Below are 14,475 nucleotides of genomic sequence, written 5' to 3'. Positions count from 1 at the left end.
TCAGCACCATTCATTATAGCAAGAGAGGAGAAATAAGGAAAGAATCAATCAATAGGAAAATTGCTAAATAAATTGTGGCATATAATGGAATTCTAAGTAGTATGCATACATGTACACATAGTTGGGAAATTGTATATGCTGTATCTTCAATGAAAAAATCAAGTAGTAGAAGAATATGTGTAGGAAGATTTTATTTTTTTAATAGGCTCCATGCCCAGCATGGAGTCCAATTTGGGGCTTGAACTCATGACTGTGAGATCAAGACCTGAGCTGAGATCAAGAGTCAGATATTTAACTGACTGAGCCACCCATGTGCCCCTAGAAAAAATTTCTTTGTATAAAAATAGAGATGATCAAAAAATTCTGGAAGGATTCACAAGAAATTAAATGTGGCTACCTCTGGGAGTGAGCTAGGTGGTTTAGTGGGACTTTTACTTTCATTGTATACTCTTTGGTATTAAAAAAATAAGAATGATAAGTAAGCATTACTTATCTGTATAAAAGTCATTACATTTTTCTGGAAAGATTTTATTTATTTATTTGACACAGAGAGACACAGCGAGAGAGGGAACACAAGCGGGGACAGTGGGAGAGGGAGAAGCAGGCTTCCTGCCAAGCAGGGAGCCCAATGCGGGGCTTGATCCCAGGACCCTCAGATCATGACCTGAGCTAAAGATAGCCGCTTAAGGACTGAGTCACCCAGGCACCCCAAAAGTCATTACATTTTTAATAGATTGTTGAATATGACAGGAATCTGACAGAACAAGGACTCTATGCTCTGGAGGCCAGAGCTTAGTGGGAAGATGCTAAGGAGATCAGAACCTAGAGACAATTGTGTGGATTCTAGAGGGCTTAAAAGGAATGACGGGGCAGCAAGAAAGCATAGGTCTGAATTTAGAGTTAAGTAAAGAAAGAGAGATTTGCATCTGTAATCATGAGCTTGTATTTTGTTTTGAAGGCTGCCTGGGTGGAAGCCTTGTGCATGTGTTCGGAGGAGGATTTTCTCCAGGGAACATCTCAGCTGCTGTGTGTGGGGCTCCCTGCCAGGTCTTGGCTAATGCTACAGTGTCAGCCTTCAGCTGCTTGGTCCCGCCCCTGGATGGTCTGTACAAATGCCACATATATACTTTATTAAGAGTGTATCTAAAAATGATATTCTCCAGTTAACTGCATTTTAATAATCAATGCTGTACTGACTCCCAATTTTTCTATCTGTTCTTGGGAAGGGGATTTCTCTGTTCCCCACCTAAAATGTTAGATGGGACTGCCTATTAAAAGGGTTTGTATTCACCTTTATCATATTCATGGCAATGGAAAATTTATTACCCATGTTCTTGATGGTTGTCGTACAATGGTGGAGAAGGTAATTGTGAGTTCTGAATATTAGTTTCAACAACAGCCTTAGACATCATGGGGAAGACAGTCTCTTGGCCTTGTTCTGAGGTGGAACTGTGAAAACTTCTGCTTATTGGAAGTACTAGCATAGGGATCAGAGCAGTGAGCTGATATCTCTTGCATATTTGCCTGGTGTGCCCAGTTCTGGAATTCTTGTTAGAGGTGAAAGAACCAACATGAACACCACCCTCTCACTCTGTAATGCCCAGGTATTTACTCAGTAGAACACCATGATCTCTCATTGCTTGAAGTGTCACAGCATCATGTAAATTGAGGTGTAGGAAGCTGTGTCTTTGTTAGAGAGAAAGGTAAAAAGCTTTGATAATCCCATTCTAACAATGGGTGATTACCCTCTGAGCTTCAGGAAAAAAGTCAAAGGGAAGAAATTGCCATTATCATTAGAGGACCAGCTTAGTCAGGTGATGAACTTGTTTGTGTAATCATAGATTTTGTACCTATGTGCTTAGAAACAATTTGTGCACATGCTTTCAGAAGAGTGCTTTTGATGATATTCTTAACTTGTGTCTGCAACTTGAATGTGGGTGAAGGATTTACAAAGTGATCAAGGCATCACTTTATCTGAGCTTGGACAAAAATTCCACAATGTGTAACTGGTGATGGCAGTTTATATTAGATTGTCTTATCCAAGAAGGGGAAGGAGGTGGAAGGGAAGGGAGAGAGAGAGAGAGATGGAGTGATGATCCTTGTTTAAACTTCAAACTAGGAAAAAAAAAATACAAACTAGAAATGGAGTTTCCTATTACCACCCTATATATAAGCGGAGCTTTATGGAAGAGAGATCTATTCCACTGGAGATTCCACAATAAGAAACTTAAGATACAGTGGAAGATTTAAGTTTAAGACGTTGCCTCTTTTCTTCTCCAATCGCCCTCCTCTGCGTAGACCAGGGCTGGCACAGGGAACATGCAAAATTAATGCTTGATGAAAGAATAAATGAATTGGGAAGTTGGGGAAACAGAAAACCAAGGATCCATATTTCTAGGTTCCAACATTTAACTAATACTGCTACAGTCTTTTAAAAAGGCTTTCATACATACACAGCTTAAGTTAATTTACTCTTTAAAGTTCCTTGGCATTATGTCAAGACACAATTTCAATTAGAAGTACAAAATAAAAATCATTGAGGTTTTTTGGGAAGGTAAATTGTGATATTGGAAGTTTGACAACTCCTAGAAGAAGAGGAATAGAAACTATTATATTTTAAAAGATTTAAGTTTAGAAACGGACTTCTTAAAATGCCTTGATTTTTAAAAAAGGAAAACAGAAACAGGAAGCTGTAACTCTGACGATTGCCACTAGGTGACACCAAACACCCACTGATTGTGCAAGAATGGCTCATTTACTTGGGAAATGGATAATTGGACTTTTTTTCCTCTTTCATTAAAAAAAAAAGTCTTTTTAAGGACTTTTAATTACAGTGTCTAAAAATGGAGAAGAACTGGAGAAATCTAACTCTATTGGTTTCTTACTTCAGACCTCAGATGGTATTCATGGATTCTATCAACTTCCTGAGTTGAAATAAAACATTTTGAGTATGTTTGTGTATTTTTTTTTTTCTCTAGAAAGTAGCTCTGTAATGGACATCAAATGACCAAACAGGATGTGTTTCATTAATTGTAAGAAACTGCTAATAATTCCTCTACTTTCAGATAGGATTACATATAACCAATTTAGTTAAGAAACTGTTACATTTCAAAAGATTTTTGAAGTGGACTGTTAGCTGTGTTTCTCAGTTGCTATTGTCAGAGCAGTCTATCCTTTACTTAACTGATTCTCCCCTGTATTCCTTTTTTCAGACTTAATCAACCTTTCAGAATGCTGAATTAATCTCAGTCCTCCTAACACCGTGGTTCTCAATGGTATTATTACTGAGAATTACATTATTATTGAGAAAATCATATTATTTTTTAAAAAGATTTTTTTTAAAGATTTTATGTATTTATTTGACAGATGGAGATCACAAGCAGGCAGAGAGGCAGGCAGAGAGAGAGGAGAAAGCAGGCTCCCCGCTGAGCAGAGAGCCCCATGCGGGGCTCCATCCTAGGACTCTGAGATCATGACCTGAGCCGAAGGCAGTGGCTTAACTCACTGAGCCACCCAGGCACCCCAAGATTTGTTTATTTTATAAAGACACACACACACACAGAGGGAAGGAGAAAGGGAAAGGCAGAGGGAGAGGGAGAGAAAGTCTCAAGCAGACTCTATGCTGAGCACGGACCCTGATGTGGGGCTCCATCTCAGGACCTGAGATCATGACCCAAGCCAAAACCAAGAGTGGCCCATTCAATGGAGGGAGCCACCCAGGTGCCCCGAGAATATCATCTTAATGTTGTTGCTGGAGTAGCAGCACCTGGGAGTTTGTCAGAAATGCAAATTTTGGAGCGACTGAGTGAATCAGAGACTTGCCAACAAGTCAACATTTTGACATTTCTCTTCTGAGCCCTCTGTGAATTCCTACCTTTCCCCCGCTAATTTGAAGCCTCCAACGAGGCAGCTCCTCTGTGTTCTGGTCTTCTCCGGGTCTTCAGAGGACTGCCTGCTTAGAGCCTGGCACCATCTTTGTTTTTACAACCACGTTGCTGTCTTGCTGTCTTTATAATCATGCTGTTACCTACGATTATTCCAAGGATGTTTCTTCTTCCTTTCCTCCTCCTCCTCTTCTTCTTTTTCCTCCTCTTCTTCTTTTTCCTGACATGCTTGTGCACAGCTGGGCATTCCTCATCTGATATTTACACGAGTTTTCTTATTTTTTTTTCCCTGTGGTTTACTGCCTTACTATTTTCATTTGGTTTTTGGTTTATTTCTGTAATTTCCCTAATTTACTAAGGTCACTTTGAGTTCTGACCCACACTCTGAGTTTTATTCCTTAGTGTGACTTTGCACACTAAAGACAGTGGTGTTTCTCATTCCAGGCTGTGGAAGAGGGCCTAGAACTCTACCCTCCCTAATTACCGCTTTCCTTGGTCTCCTGCCACAGGGCTGCTCACTGCTCATGGGTTTTCTCTCATGGATGGGGCAGGGGCGGTAATAGGGGAGCTCTGAGGAAGTGCTTTTGGTGTCATCTGTTTTTACCCCCACCATTTGTGCTTCTAACGAAAGAAGAATTTTACTCTTTCGTTTGATGGGTTGCTAAAAACATCTTGTTCACTGAAATGAAAATACTTCATATTTTTTTAAAAAAATCAACAAAATCTTTGATGTTCATGGTGTTTGCATTTGTACCTTGAGTTACATGGAGTGACTTCTTCATGGGAACTTTAATTTTTCCATGAGGCGTGAAAAGCTACAGTGATTAAAGGTCACACTGTTTGATTTCGTGGCAGAAACTTCGATTCTGACCCCAGCCCTGGGTACTTTTCAGGGTCCACCATGTCACTCTGCATCCACCTAATCACCCATAAATGAGTTCTTTTTTTAAAATATGTGTTGACCATATGTCTGGTCTAGGGCTTGCTAACTGGAAAGTTCTTATGTTTTGTCTATCCACCCAAGGGTCCTATTGTCAGCCATCTTTATGGCTGTAATTCATCCTGAATATATTCAATTCACAGAGAACCTACTATGTGTCAGGTGCTTTGGAATGTACCAGCAACCATAATGCTATTTGGATGTGACTGAACAACTGTAAACCTTCTCACATGTGTTTGTCTCATGTGCCCCTTGTTGCACGCAGTGCTGGGATATAGGTAGAGCAGCCTGGGTTCAAGCCCACAGTCCTTAGTAGTATTGTTGCAAACCTGTATTGACAGGTTAGCTGTGGAGGTAGAAAGCTGGAGGGATTTTTCTTTCTTTTTCTTTTGTACTTTATTAAAGTTTTCAAACAGAGCAGCTCCTAAACCATCTCATGTAGATACTTGTTTATCTGCCTCTTAAAGGTAATTGCCAGTCTGTCTTGTTGATGCTTTTCACATTGTGTCTCTTGACTGAGAAAGAAGTAGTCTCAAGATCAAATGATTTCAATAATTGCTTTTCTTCTTCATAAAATGTTAATTGTCAAAATGATGTAAAAATCAAGGACTTCTGTTAATCAAGAGATCCCATCAAGAAAAGAACCTGAGACGGTATGAGCAACCATATAACCTTCTAGGATTAGTACCCAAAATATATAAAGAGCACAAATCATTAAGAAAAAGACAAAAATTCCAGTGTAAAAAAAGGGCAAATGACAGGAAGAGGAATTTCACCAATGAGGAAATATGAGTTCTGACATATAAGAAGCTGTTTGACCTAAGAAGTAATAATGCAAATTCAAGTTGAGCTTGCAAAGGGATGCCATTGTATTTGTACCGAACTTGTCAAAATTAACAGTCTGATAATCCCAAGTGCTGACAGTTATGTGGAATAATGGAAACTCATGACCATAGTTGGTAGACTATAGTAAAATGGCACAAGCACTTTGGAACCAAAATGGCACTATCTTGTAAAGTTGAACTGGTAGCTACCCTATGAACAAGTAATTTTCTTTAAGGCATATACCCTAGAGGAAATTTAGTATGTGTTTGTAGTAGCAAAAACTGGGAAATAGCCAAAGTCCATTGGTAAGAGAATAGACAAACTGTAGTAATTTTACACAATACAGTATTGAACAGCAGTGAAAAGGTATTCCTTATGTGATAATATGGTCCTTGATAAATCTTGGAACTGTAATCTGAGTGGAAAAAAGTGGGTCCAAAAATTGACATGTATTCTATTGCATAAAATTCAAAATGAAGTGAAACTCAACATTCTGTCATTTAGGAATACAAACCCATGTGAAAAAGTGATTTAAATAGTGTAAGGGATTGTTTCTGAAGATGAGGAGGAAGATGATGGGCTTGACGAAGAGACAAAGATTTGAGAGCATCACAGTAGTTTTAGAGCTTATGTTGGCTTGTAGAGTCATATGAGTTTTTCTTATTATGATGATTCATATTTTATAGAAATGTTACTTATATTCTTCTGTGTGTTTTGTGTACATCATGCATATTTAAGAAAAGTCAACTGATAACTTTATTTTCCTTGTGGTCAAGGGACCACACATGAAGTGCATTTATGTAACCGTGTGAGGCCTTTAGTTCTTTCTGTGGTTGCTGCCTAACCTAATAGTGAGTATTTCCCGCAGTGTCCTTGGCTTTCCTGTGTGGCCTGAAGCATGCGGAGGAGAGCTGCGAAGCCTCCAGCAGCAGCTATGTGCAGTGTGATTTGACATTCGCTGTGGGGACAGAGACATTGCCCCAGTCATGGCCCTACCTCTACATTTGTGAAGAAAGTCCCCAGTGCCTCTTTGCACCAGATCATTGGACAGAGTCAGCCTTCCCATGGTTCTCAGGCCTCTTCCTCAGGTAACCCTGTCCCCTCCCTCCCTGACTTTCTGCACACATCCATGGTCAGTGGACAGATGGAACCATCAGGAACTGCAGGCTGGGTGGACATGGCCCCCAGGGCCTACCACTCTTGTTATAGGGACCATTCCATTGTGGATTCCAGCCAGCCTGCATATCAAAGCATCTCCTGTCTTTTCAAGTGTTTGAGAGAACATCTGAAAAATCTGCCCAGTAAACAGCTCGCTTTGTTCTTGCTTAGATTTTAATATTTATCTTCTGGTCCAAAGCAACATCTGGTGAATGCCAATGGGGAAAAAGATTAGACATTATGAAAAACAGAAGGCTCTTTTCCTTTTTCTTTTCTTTCCAAACAGATTCACAAATATGAAAAAAAGTCATAGAGAAATCCAGCAGATTGCACAATGTTTATTCAAAAGAAGGGGGGATGTGCAGGCAGAATTACGGTAGATCTAGGATTTAGAAGCCATAAGCTTGCGAAGATTTTTTGAATTTCAAAAACAAACGAACGAAATCAATACTGCCACTTTCCAGGTAAAACCCCCTTTTCTAAACACATTTAAGGAAAACCTGCGATCCTATAGATGACTCAGGGCAGCCTTCATTTCAAACAGCAGTTCTTTTCCCATGGACTGTGGTATTTCAGTGCTGAATGTTGCCCTGCTCTCTTCTTTCTTATGGAGATAGAGTGATCACACCTGTTTTTTTTTTTTTTAAATATTTCATTTGTTTATTTGTCAGGCAGAAGGAGAGAGAGAGAGAGAGCACGCATACAAGCAGGCAGAGGCAGAGAGAGAAGCTGGCTCCCTGCCGATCAAGGAGCCCATGCGGGACTCCATCCCAGGATCCTGGGATCATGACCCGAGCTGAAGGCAGCGGCTTAACCCACTGAGCCACCCAGGCGTCCCCACACCTGTTTTTTTAATAAAGGCCTAGCTTCCCATTCAAAATTAAAACTAAACAAGACTCATTACCCAGAATGAGAGAGATAACCAGTACTTTTTCAAGACAGCCTGTGTTTTAGGACAAATTCATCATCCTCATGGGAGAGAGGTTTATGTTTTGTCAGAGGAAAGGAGGGGCCTCCTTGGCTGGTTGCTTTCTAGAAAGCATGAAGAACCTTGTTTAGGTCATACAGAGAATGGTGTCCTGGAGTTTGCACTCAGGCAGGACTGGATTTCAGAACTCACGAATGCTGGATACCAAGAAGCACACGTTAGATCCTAGCTCCGCTGAATTTGAAGACTTTTCACGAAATCCCCACAGCTCCTCTTTGAAGTTCTTCCGTGTTCTTCTCCACTCAGGAAGTCACTGACGGAAGAGCTTCTGACCTTGTGAAGGGATTGTTAAAAATGATGTCCTTCCCTTCGTAATGATATCATTTGGCAGTATGCACTCATAAAATTCCCCATTCCCTGTGTTCTAGTATTTCACTTTTAGGATTTTAAGAAGGCAGTTAGAAAGATGTAATATTTGTGAAAAGCTACATTTTTTGAAGTTTTAGGTATAATGACAAAAAATTTCAAATGAAGTGTTTAATAATGAAAGACGAATCTAAATACTAATATCCTAGGAAACCTTTAAAGATCATGACAAAGAATATTTAACTGAAGAGGGAAATGCTTACAAAATGTTGGGAAGTGAAAGGAACATGTCATAAAATAGTGTATCAATTTAATCTTTTAAAAAAGATTTTATTTATTTATTTGTCGGAGAGAGAGAGCGAATGCACAAGCAAGGAGAATGGGAGGCAGAGGGAGAAGCAGGGTGCCTGCTGAGCAGGGAGCTTGATGTGGGGCTTGATCCCAGGACCCTGGGATCATGACCTGTGCCAAAGGCAGACACTTAACCGACTGAACCACCCAGACATCCCCGTATAGTACATAGGTTTCTATACACATATAGAAGGTGATCAGAAAAAAGACTAGAAGGATGTATTTTTAAATGTTGAGCGCCTACCCTAGGTAACTGGAGTGTTACTTATAATTTTTTGTTGAGTTTTTATGTTTTTTTTTTTCAGTGAACATGTGCTAATTTAATAACCAGAAAACACACTATAATTAAACAGGGGGAATTATATGCCAAATGGCTTGATTGGTTCCTCTTAAGATTATCCTTGTGAACCTGGAGAACTACTTGCCATTAGCTTTGCAAGGAACCCATTTTCATTAAATGCTTTATCCTATCCCCTTGTCAGCCACTACCTCTATGGATCTGATGTCATTTGGCAAAGGCAGATGTGTGTATATGTGGCAAAAACATGCCCAGTTCATCCATCTATCCATCCATCCATCCATCCATCCATCCGCCACCCATTCATCTGTCCGTCCACCAGTCCATCTACCCATCCATCTATCCAGAGTTTATCAACTGTCCATTGTGTTGTAGATACTGTGTGAGGAGTTGTAACTCAGTGAGGAACAAGATGGCAAAATCCCTGCCTTTAAGGGTAGAGGAGGGAGCTGTGCAATAAACAAGATCACATGTGATAGGGGCTATAACAGGATAGAAAATCATGGGGGACTACCGTATACAATGTGCTCAGGGAAGACTTCTCTGGAGTCTTTTGCTGAGCTAAGGAGAAGCAGCAGTCACCATGGATGGTCGGGCAGTGGGGGCAGCAGTGCAAAGGCCCCATCACATTTTATGAACTGTCAACGACCAGAAAGATAGGAGTAGAGTAGGAGGGAAGGAAAGTTCTTCACAGGAGCTCCAGGAGTTATTTAAGGTCTTGGAGGCTCTAGTAAGGAGTTTAGATTCTATTTGAAGAACACATTAAATATCTTTCCAGAGTCACACAGTCCAGCCTTGGCATTGTCAGGACTGGAACCCAGTCCCCTGGCTGACAGTGTACTTGGCACAATGATGTGCCTTCAGCAACAGGGATGAGAGCCTGGGCTGAGGTGTGTGGTTCAATGAGATTCCAGAACCACCAGAAGAAATTTCAGGCTAAGTGAGGGAAACATAAACACTCCAAGTGTTCTTGATGCCTGTCCTAAAGAGTGTGCACATGACTACTTGCTTACAGACCAACTGGAAGAGCCACAGATTAGGTCTTAGGAGACTTAGGTGTTAGAAGTCTCTTTGCCGGCCATTTGAACCAAAAATGTTTACCACATTCCCTCAAAATAAATATTTATGTGCATGTGTGTTCAGGCACAACTATATTATTTACATTTATATGTGTCTATATGAACACATATATTTACATTTATACTTAATATATGGGATTATTGTGGAAGAAAACATGGAATAGTAGCTATTAGGAAGCACTGAAATTTCATAAATTTTAGTCTATTTTTGATATCCTGGTGTCTCTGCTAAGTTTGATGATGGGTTTTTAATGAAAAATAACCTCTAGTGAGATTACCAGGGAAAAATACAAAAAGAAATATGATCTAAAGCTTGTAAAAAAATCTAAGTTAACAAGTGGTTTTAACTCTTTCAGAGCAAGAAGAACATGGTTAGTGTGGACAGTGCATTGCCACTGGCAAAATGAGAGGATTGCTGGGTGACTTAACCCACTTTCCTCTAGTCTTTGCTGACGAAGAGCCTAGAGAGAGTAGAAGAAGGCTCATCAGCAGGGTAGAAATTCAAGACCGGAAAAGGTTGTAGAGAAGTTGGTCACTCCTTTCCTTGAGTTCAAGTCTATATCCCAAGTCATTTATATACTGAGTACAAAATACCTGCTTGTAGGATTGAGGATCGTTCATTGCTGGTAGTGAACGTGAGAGAGGGCACACAACAGGTAGGGGAGATGGCCTAATACTCCCTCACTTGCCTAAGAAGGGATAAAGGGAATTCTAGAAATTTAGACACCTAAGCTTGTGTTATCCCTGACAAAAAATTCTACAATGAATTATTAATTATATGGTTTGTGGGCTTTCAGAAATAGAAGTGCCGAGCTCCCTTGACTTTCAATGGGGTTATGACCTGGTAAACCCATTATAGGTGGAGAATACCATAAGTTGGAAATGCATTTAATACACTTCACGTACCAAACATCCTAACTTAGCCTCACCTCCCTTAAACGTGCTCAGAACCATTACAGGAGCCTGCAGGTGGGCAAAATCATCTAACACGAAGCCTACTTTATACTACCGTGTTGAATATCTCATGTACTTTCTTGGCTACTGTCCTGAACATGAAAAGCAGAATGCTTGTATGGGGACACAATGGCGATGGGCATATTGGTTGTTTATTTTCATGATGGTGTGGCTGCCCGGGAGCCGCAGCTGCCCAGAGTCATGAGAGAGGATGGTACCTTATATCCCTAGTCCAGGAAAAGATCCAAATTCAAAAGTGGAAGTATGGTTTTTACTAAGTGCTTGTTACTTTTACACTATCATCAAGTCAAAAGATCATAAGTCAGACCATTGCAACTCAAGGACCATCAGTAGTTTATCTGGGTACCAATTCATAAGGAATGTGGTGGTGGGGTAAACTAACTTTATTTCCTTCTTGATATAATTATAAGTGATTTCTGGTGGAAATACATAGAGAGAGCCTCTCAAACTCTTCTAACAACTCCCATCCCCACCCCTAACAGCAAAAGGAAGGTTCTAGTTGCAAAGCCCAAAGTGGTCTGCCGCAAGCTTCAAGTGGCTTTGAAGTCAGGTGTTTTATTTGAAAAATCCATGTGGACTTTGCATTCCATTCAATTGTGTTTCCATATTTATCTAAATATTCCATTACATTTTAATTTACAAGCTAAGCTACTTTGCTTTTCTTTTCTGAAACTCTGAGTATGAGTAACACTTCAGGACTGAACTTTGTATTTTCCCATGGCTCTGTCTGCCCCCTGGATCATGGCTCAGCTAAACTGATTTGTAGTTGCAAGCTCCAGGTTCAAAATGCGTTTGAGCAATGGGTCCATATCAGTGAGATGACATGTAATTCCCACAGTTACATTTCAACAATAATACTGCCAACATTACTACCACAAAAACTGTAACAAGACTCTGCCTTTATCGGCACCTGCTGTGTGCCAAATTCCTTGCAAATCACTTTGTAGGCTTCATTTCACCCCACCCCACAATGCCTATGTAAAATAGGTACCTGATGATTATAACTCCATTTTATAAGCGTGGAAACTGAATCCTTCTAATGTCCTATAGAAAGCAAATATCTGCTTGGGGATCTAAATCTAGCTGGTCTGTTCCGAGTCTAATATTTGCGTACTAATGCTTCTCAGAAAATCAAGAAGAACTAATCAAGAAGAATAAGGCCAAGTCCTTAGTCATTGTGGCTCCGAGACTCTGAGTTTACCGCCATCTTACTTTTGACGTGGGGCTACAAGCCAAGCACAGTGTTAGATATCATGGGAAGTAGGACTCAGATAAGAGGAGACCACGGCTCCAGGACCCAGCTCAAGCTATGTGTGTTTAGTTCTGGGCTGCGTGATGTTCAATTATGGACAATCTCTAACAGGTCCAAAGCACAGTGGGTATGGGAGACCCGACTTAGGGGGTACGATGCTGGGAATATTTTACTGTGAAGAGAAGACTAAGTAGATGTAGTTCTTCTTGGTGTTTCTAGCAAATTGAGGGAGAAACCATTTTGACACTGATTTGAGAAGAGATGTTCTAGTTCGACATGATTTATAGTTTCTCAAGCAGTGACCTCTGTCCTTTCCATGGCCCTTGCTGGTCTTCCCCTGGGATCTGCCTTCTTTGTGCTGATGTTCAAACAGCATCTCAAAAACTTGAGAGCCCTGCTCCAGGAGACAGGACACCTGGGTTCTAATCTCAGAGCTGACCTACTTTTGCATTTGGCTTTATGCAAACCTCCTGATCCCTTTGCGTTACATGTTTTATGCCTCTATCTACTTTACTGGGCCAAATGAGATCACGTGGATGAAACTGTTGAAAAGTATGAGATGTCATGCTTTCTTGTTACTAATAATCTCTGAGTTAGTTGCGACAATGCCTAAAGCCAGCATTATTGTTGAATAAATATCACTCCCACCTGTTGGGGACCATAGCCTGCAACAGCCACACTTTCACCTCCTCTCGATAGCATATTTTTAGACTTTCTGTAATGCTGCACTGCTGTTTTTCATTTTAAATCCGGTCTGGCTTCTCTCCTTAAAGCAAGAGAACTTTTAAAGCAAGTGGCTGCAAGTGTAACGCACATATATCGAATCTCCTTAGTCTGGGCTGTTAAGTAAGTTTAATTAATTTACTAAGTTAATGTTCCACTGCTAGCAACAGAGCCTCATTGCCATCAGCTGAGGAGAGGGAATTGAAAGCCTAAATGAGCTCATTTTTTCACAGTTGGAATTAGGGACCAGTTAGCCAGTTGTGTGGGTTTTCCAATTTCTCCATCTGCCCCCCGGGGGAATTCAGGCAATTCACTCCCCCAACACTAAGTGTGAGTAAGAATAGAAAGAGGGAAGGGGGAAAGAAGAAAAAAAGAAAAGAAAAAAAAAAAAGAAAAAAAAAAAGAAAGAAAAAACCACCTCTGCCCAACATTTGCTTCCATTTTTGGAACTGGAAGCATTGTGTGCGCATTGCTTGTTAAGTTGCGCTTTGGAGAAGCTTTTGCTAATGTTCCTAATAGATGCGGAAGAGAGAAAGGGCTCAGTGAAAGATATTTACCATGTGCATTTTCATTGCAGGGTGTGCAGATAAAAGGAAAACAAATAAACAATAAAAGAATGGAAACAAAATTACAGAAATTTGCAAAATTTGACAAATGGTGGCCTGTAGTTGCCACAAGCTAATGGCTTGCAATGATTAATAAGAGTAAAAATAATTGCATTTCATTAAGATTGATGACACCCCATTTAACCTCCCCTCTCGTTTCAGCCCTAAAGTGGAAAGAGATGAAGTTCTCATCTATAATAGCTCCTGTAACATTGCCATGGAAACTGAGGCAAAGATGGAGTGTGAGACGCCTAATCAGCCAATTACCGCCAAGATTACTGAGATACGGAAGAGCCGGGGCCAGAACACTCAGGTATAATCAAATCTTTTTTACAGACTGATTCAAACAGCTCAAATTAAATTTGTAATATTGTGTACATTAAAAAAAACAATTTAGTCCAAATGGCAGCGATATATAATATTAAATGCTCTCAAAGTTTGAGAAGCTGGTCTAATGCACAACATCTGAATTCATAGTTAACTATGGTTAATCATATATTTTCTCAAAAACAAATGAGTGCTGCCCGGGCTCTCTTAAAGCAAATTCTGAGCAGATAATCTCTTCAGCATTTTGTCCTGCTCTCTGCGTGCATGTTTGAAAGCAGCTTTCCCTGGTTTGTTTCTTCGTGAAATAAATGGCCCTCAATTTAACCAGGCCCTTCTGGAAGGTCTCCAAATCACTCAGCCGTCCTCAGTCGGTGGGGTGGTGATGTCTGCTGGTCCACCCGGCTCATCGGTTCTTTGGCGAGCCCAGTGGAAGCTTCGGCTTTTCAGGGGATTACGTGGAAATCAGAACGGCAAAGCACTGCTGGGACTCTACCTTAATTCATCCGTTTTGATATCATCTAAACCACTCCTCCCAGTGGCTCCCCAAAGAAAGTGCTCTTCACAGTCCCCCATGAGAGATTCCACAGCCTCCCCAGGGAATTTTCGAGAATCAGAATCAGAGGCTGAGGGCTCTTTGGAACTATATCAGATAATCTTTTACAACTCTCTGGGCTTCTCGTGATACACAGATAAAAAAAAATATTTATCGAGCACCTACTCCCTTAGGTGCCTTTTTCATTATGAAAGCAATTCGCAGTTTTCCT

The 14,475-nt window shown here is 40.5% G+C and overlaps 1 protein-coding gene across 3 annotated transcripts in view; it reads left to right on the top strand.

Moving 5' to 3' along the window:
• Positions 1-14,475, top strand: part of PKHD1 (PKHD1 ciliary IPT domain containing fibrocystin/polyductin) — a 471,024-nt gene that overhangs the window by 87,992 nt on the left and 368,557 nt on the right. For all 3 annotated transcript variants that reach the window (XR_006604139.1, XM_045071248.1, XM_045071247.1), the window contains exons 34-36: positions 959-1,102; positions 6,518-6,737; positions 13,547-13,697. Coding sequence is in view for 2 of the 3 variants with exons in the window: in XM_045071248.1 (XP_044927183.1) it covers positions 959-1,102; positions 6,518-6,737; positions 13,547-13,697 (515 nt within the window). In the remaining variant the exon portion in view is untranslated. The remainder of the gene's footprint in view (positions 1-958; positions 1,103-6,517; positions 6,738-13,546; positions 13,698-14,475) is intronic.

This window comes from Mustela putorius, unplaced genomic scaffold (assembly GCF_011764305.1).
Source record: "Mustela putorius furo isolate JIRA1106 unplaced genomic scaffold, ASM1176430v1.1 tig00003983_pilon_pilon_pilon, whole genome shotgun sequence".
Classification (NCBI taxonomy): domain Eukaryota; kingdom Metazoa; phylum Chordata; class Mammalia; order Carnivora; family Mustelidae; genus Mustela; species Mustela putorius.
This window is presented reverse-complemented; position numbering and strand designations above follow the sequence as displayed.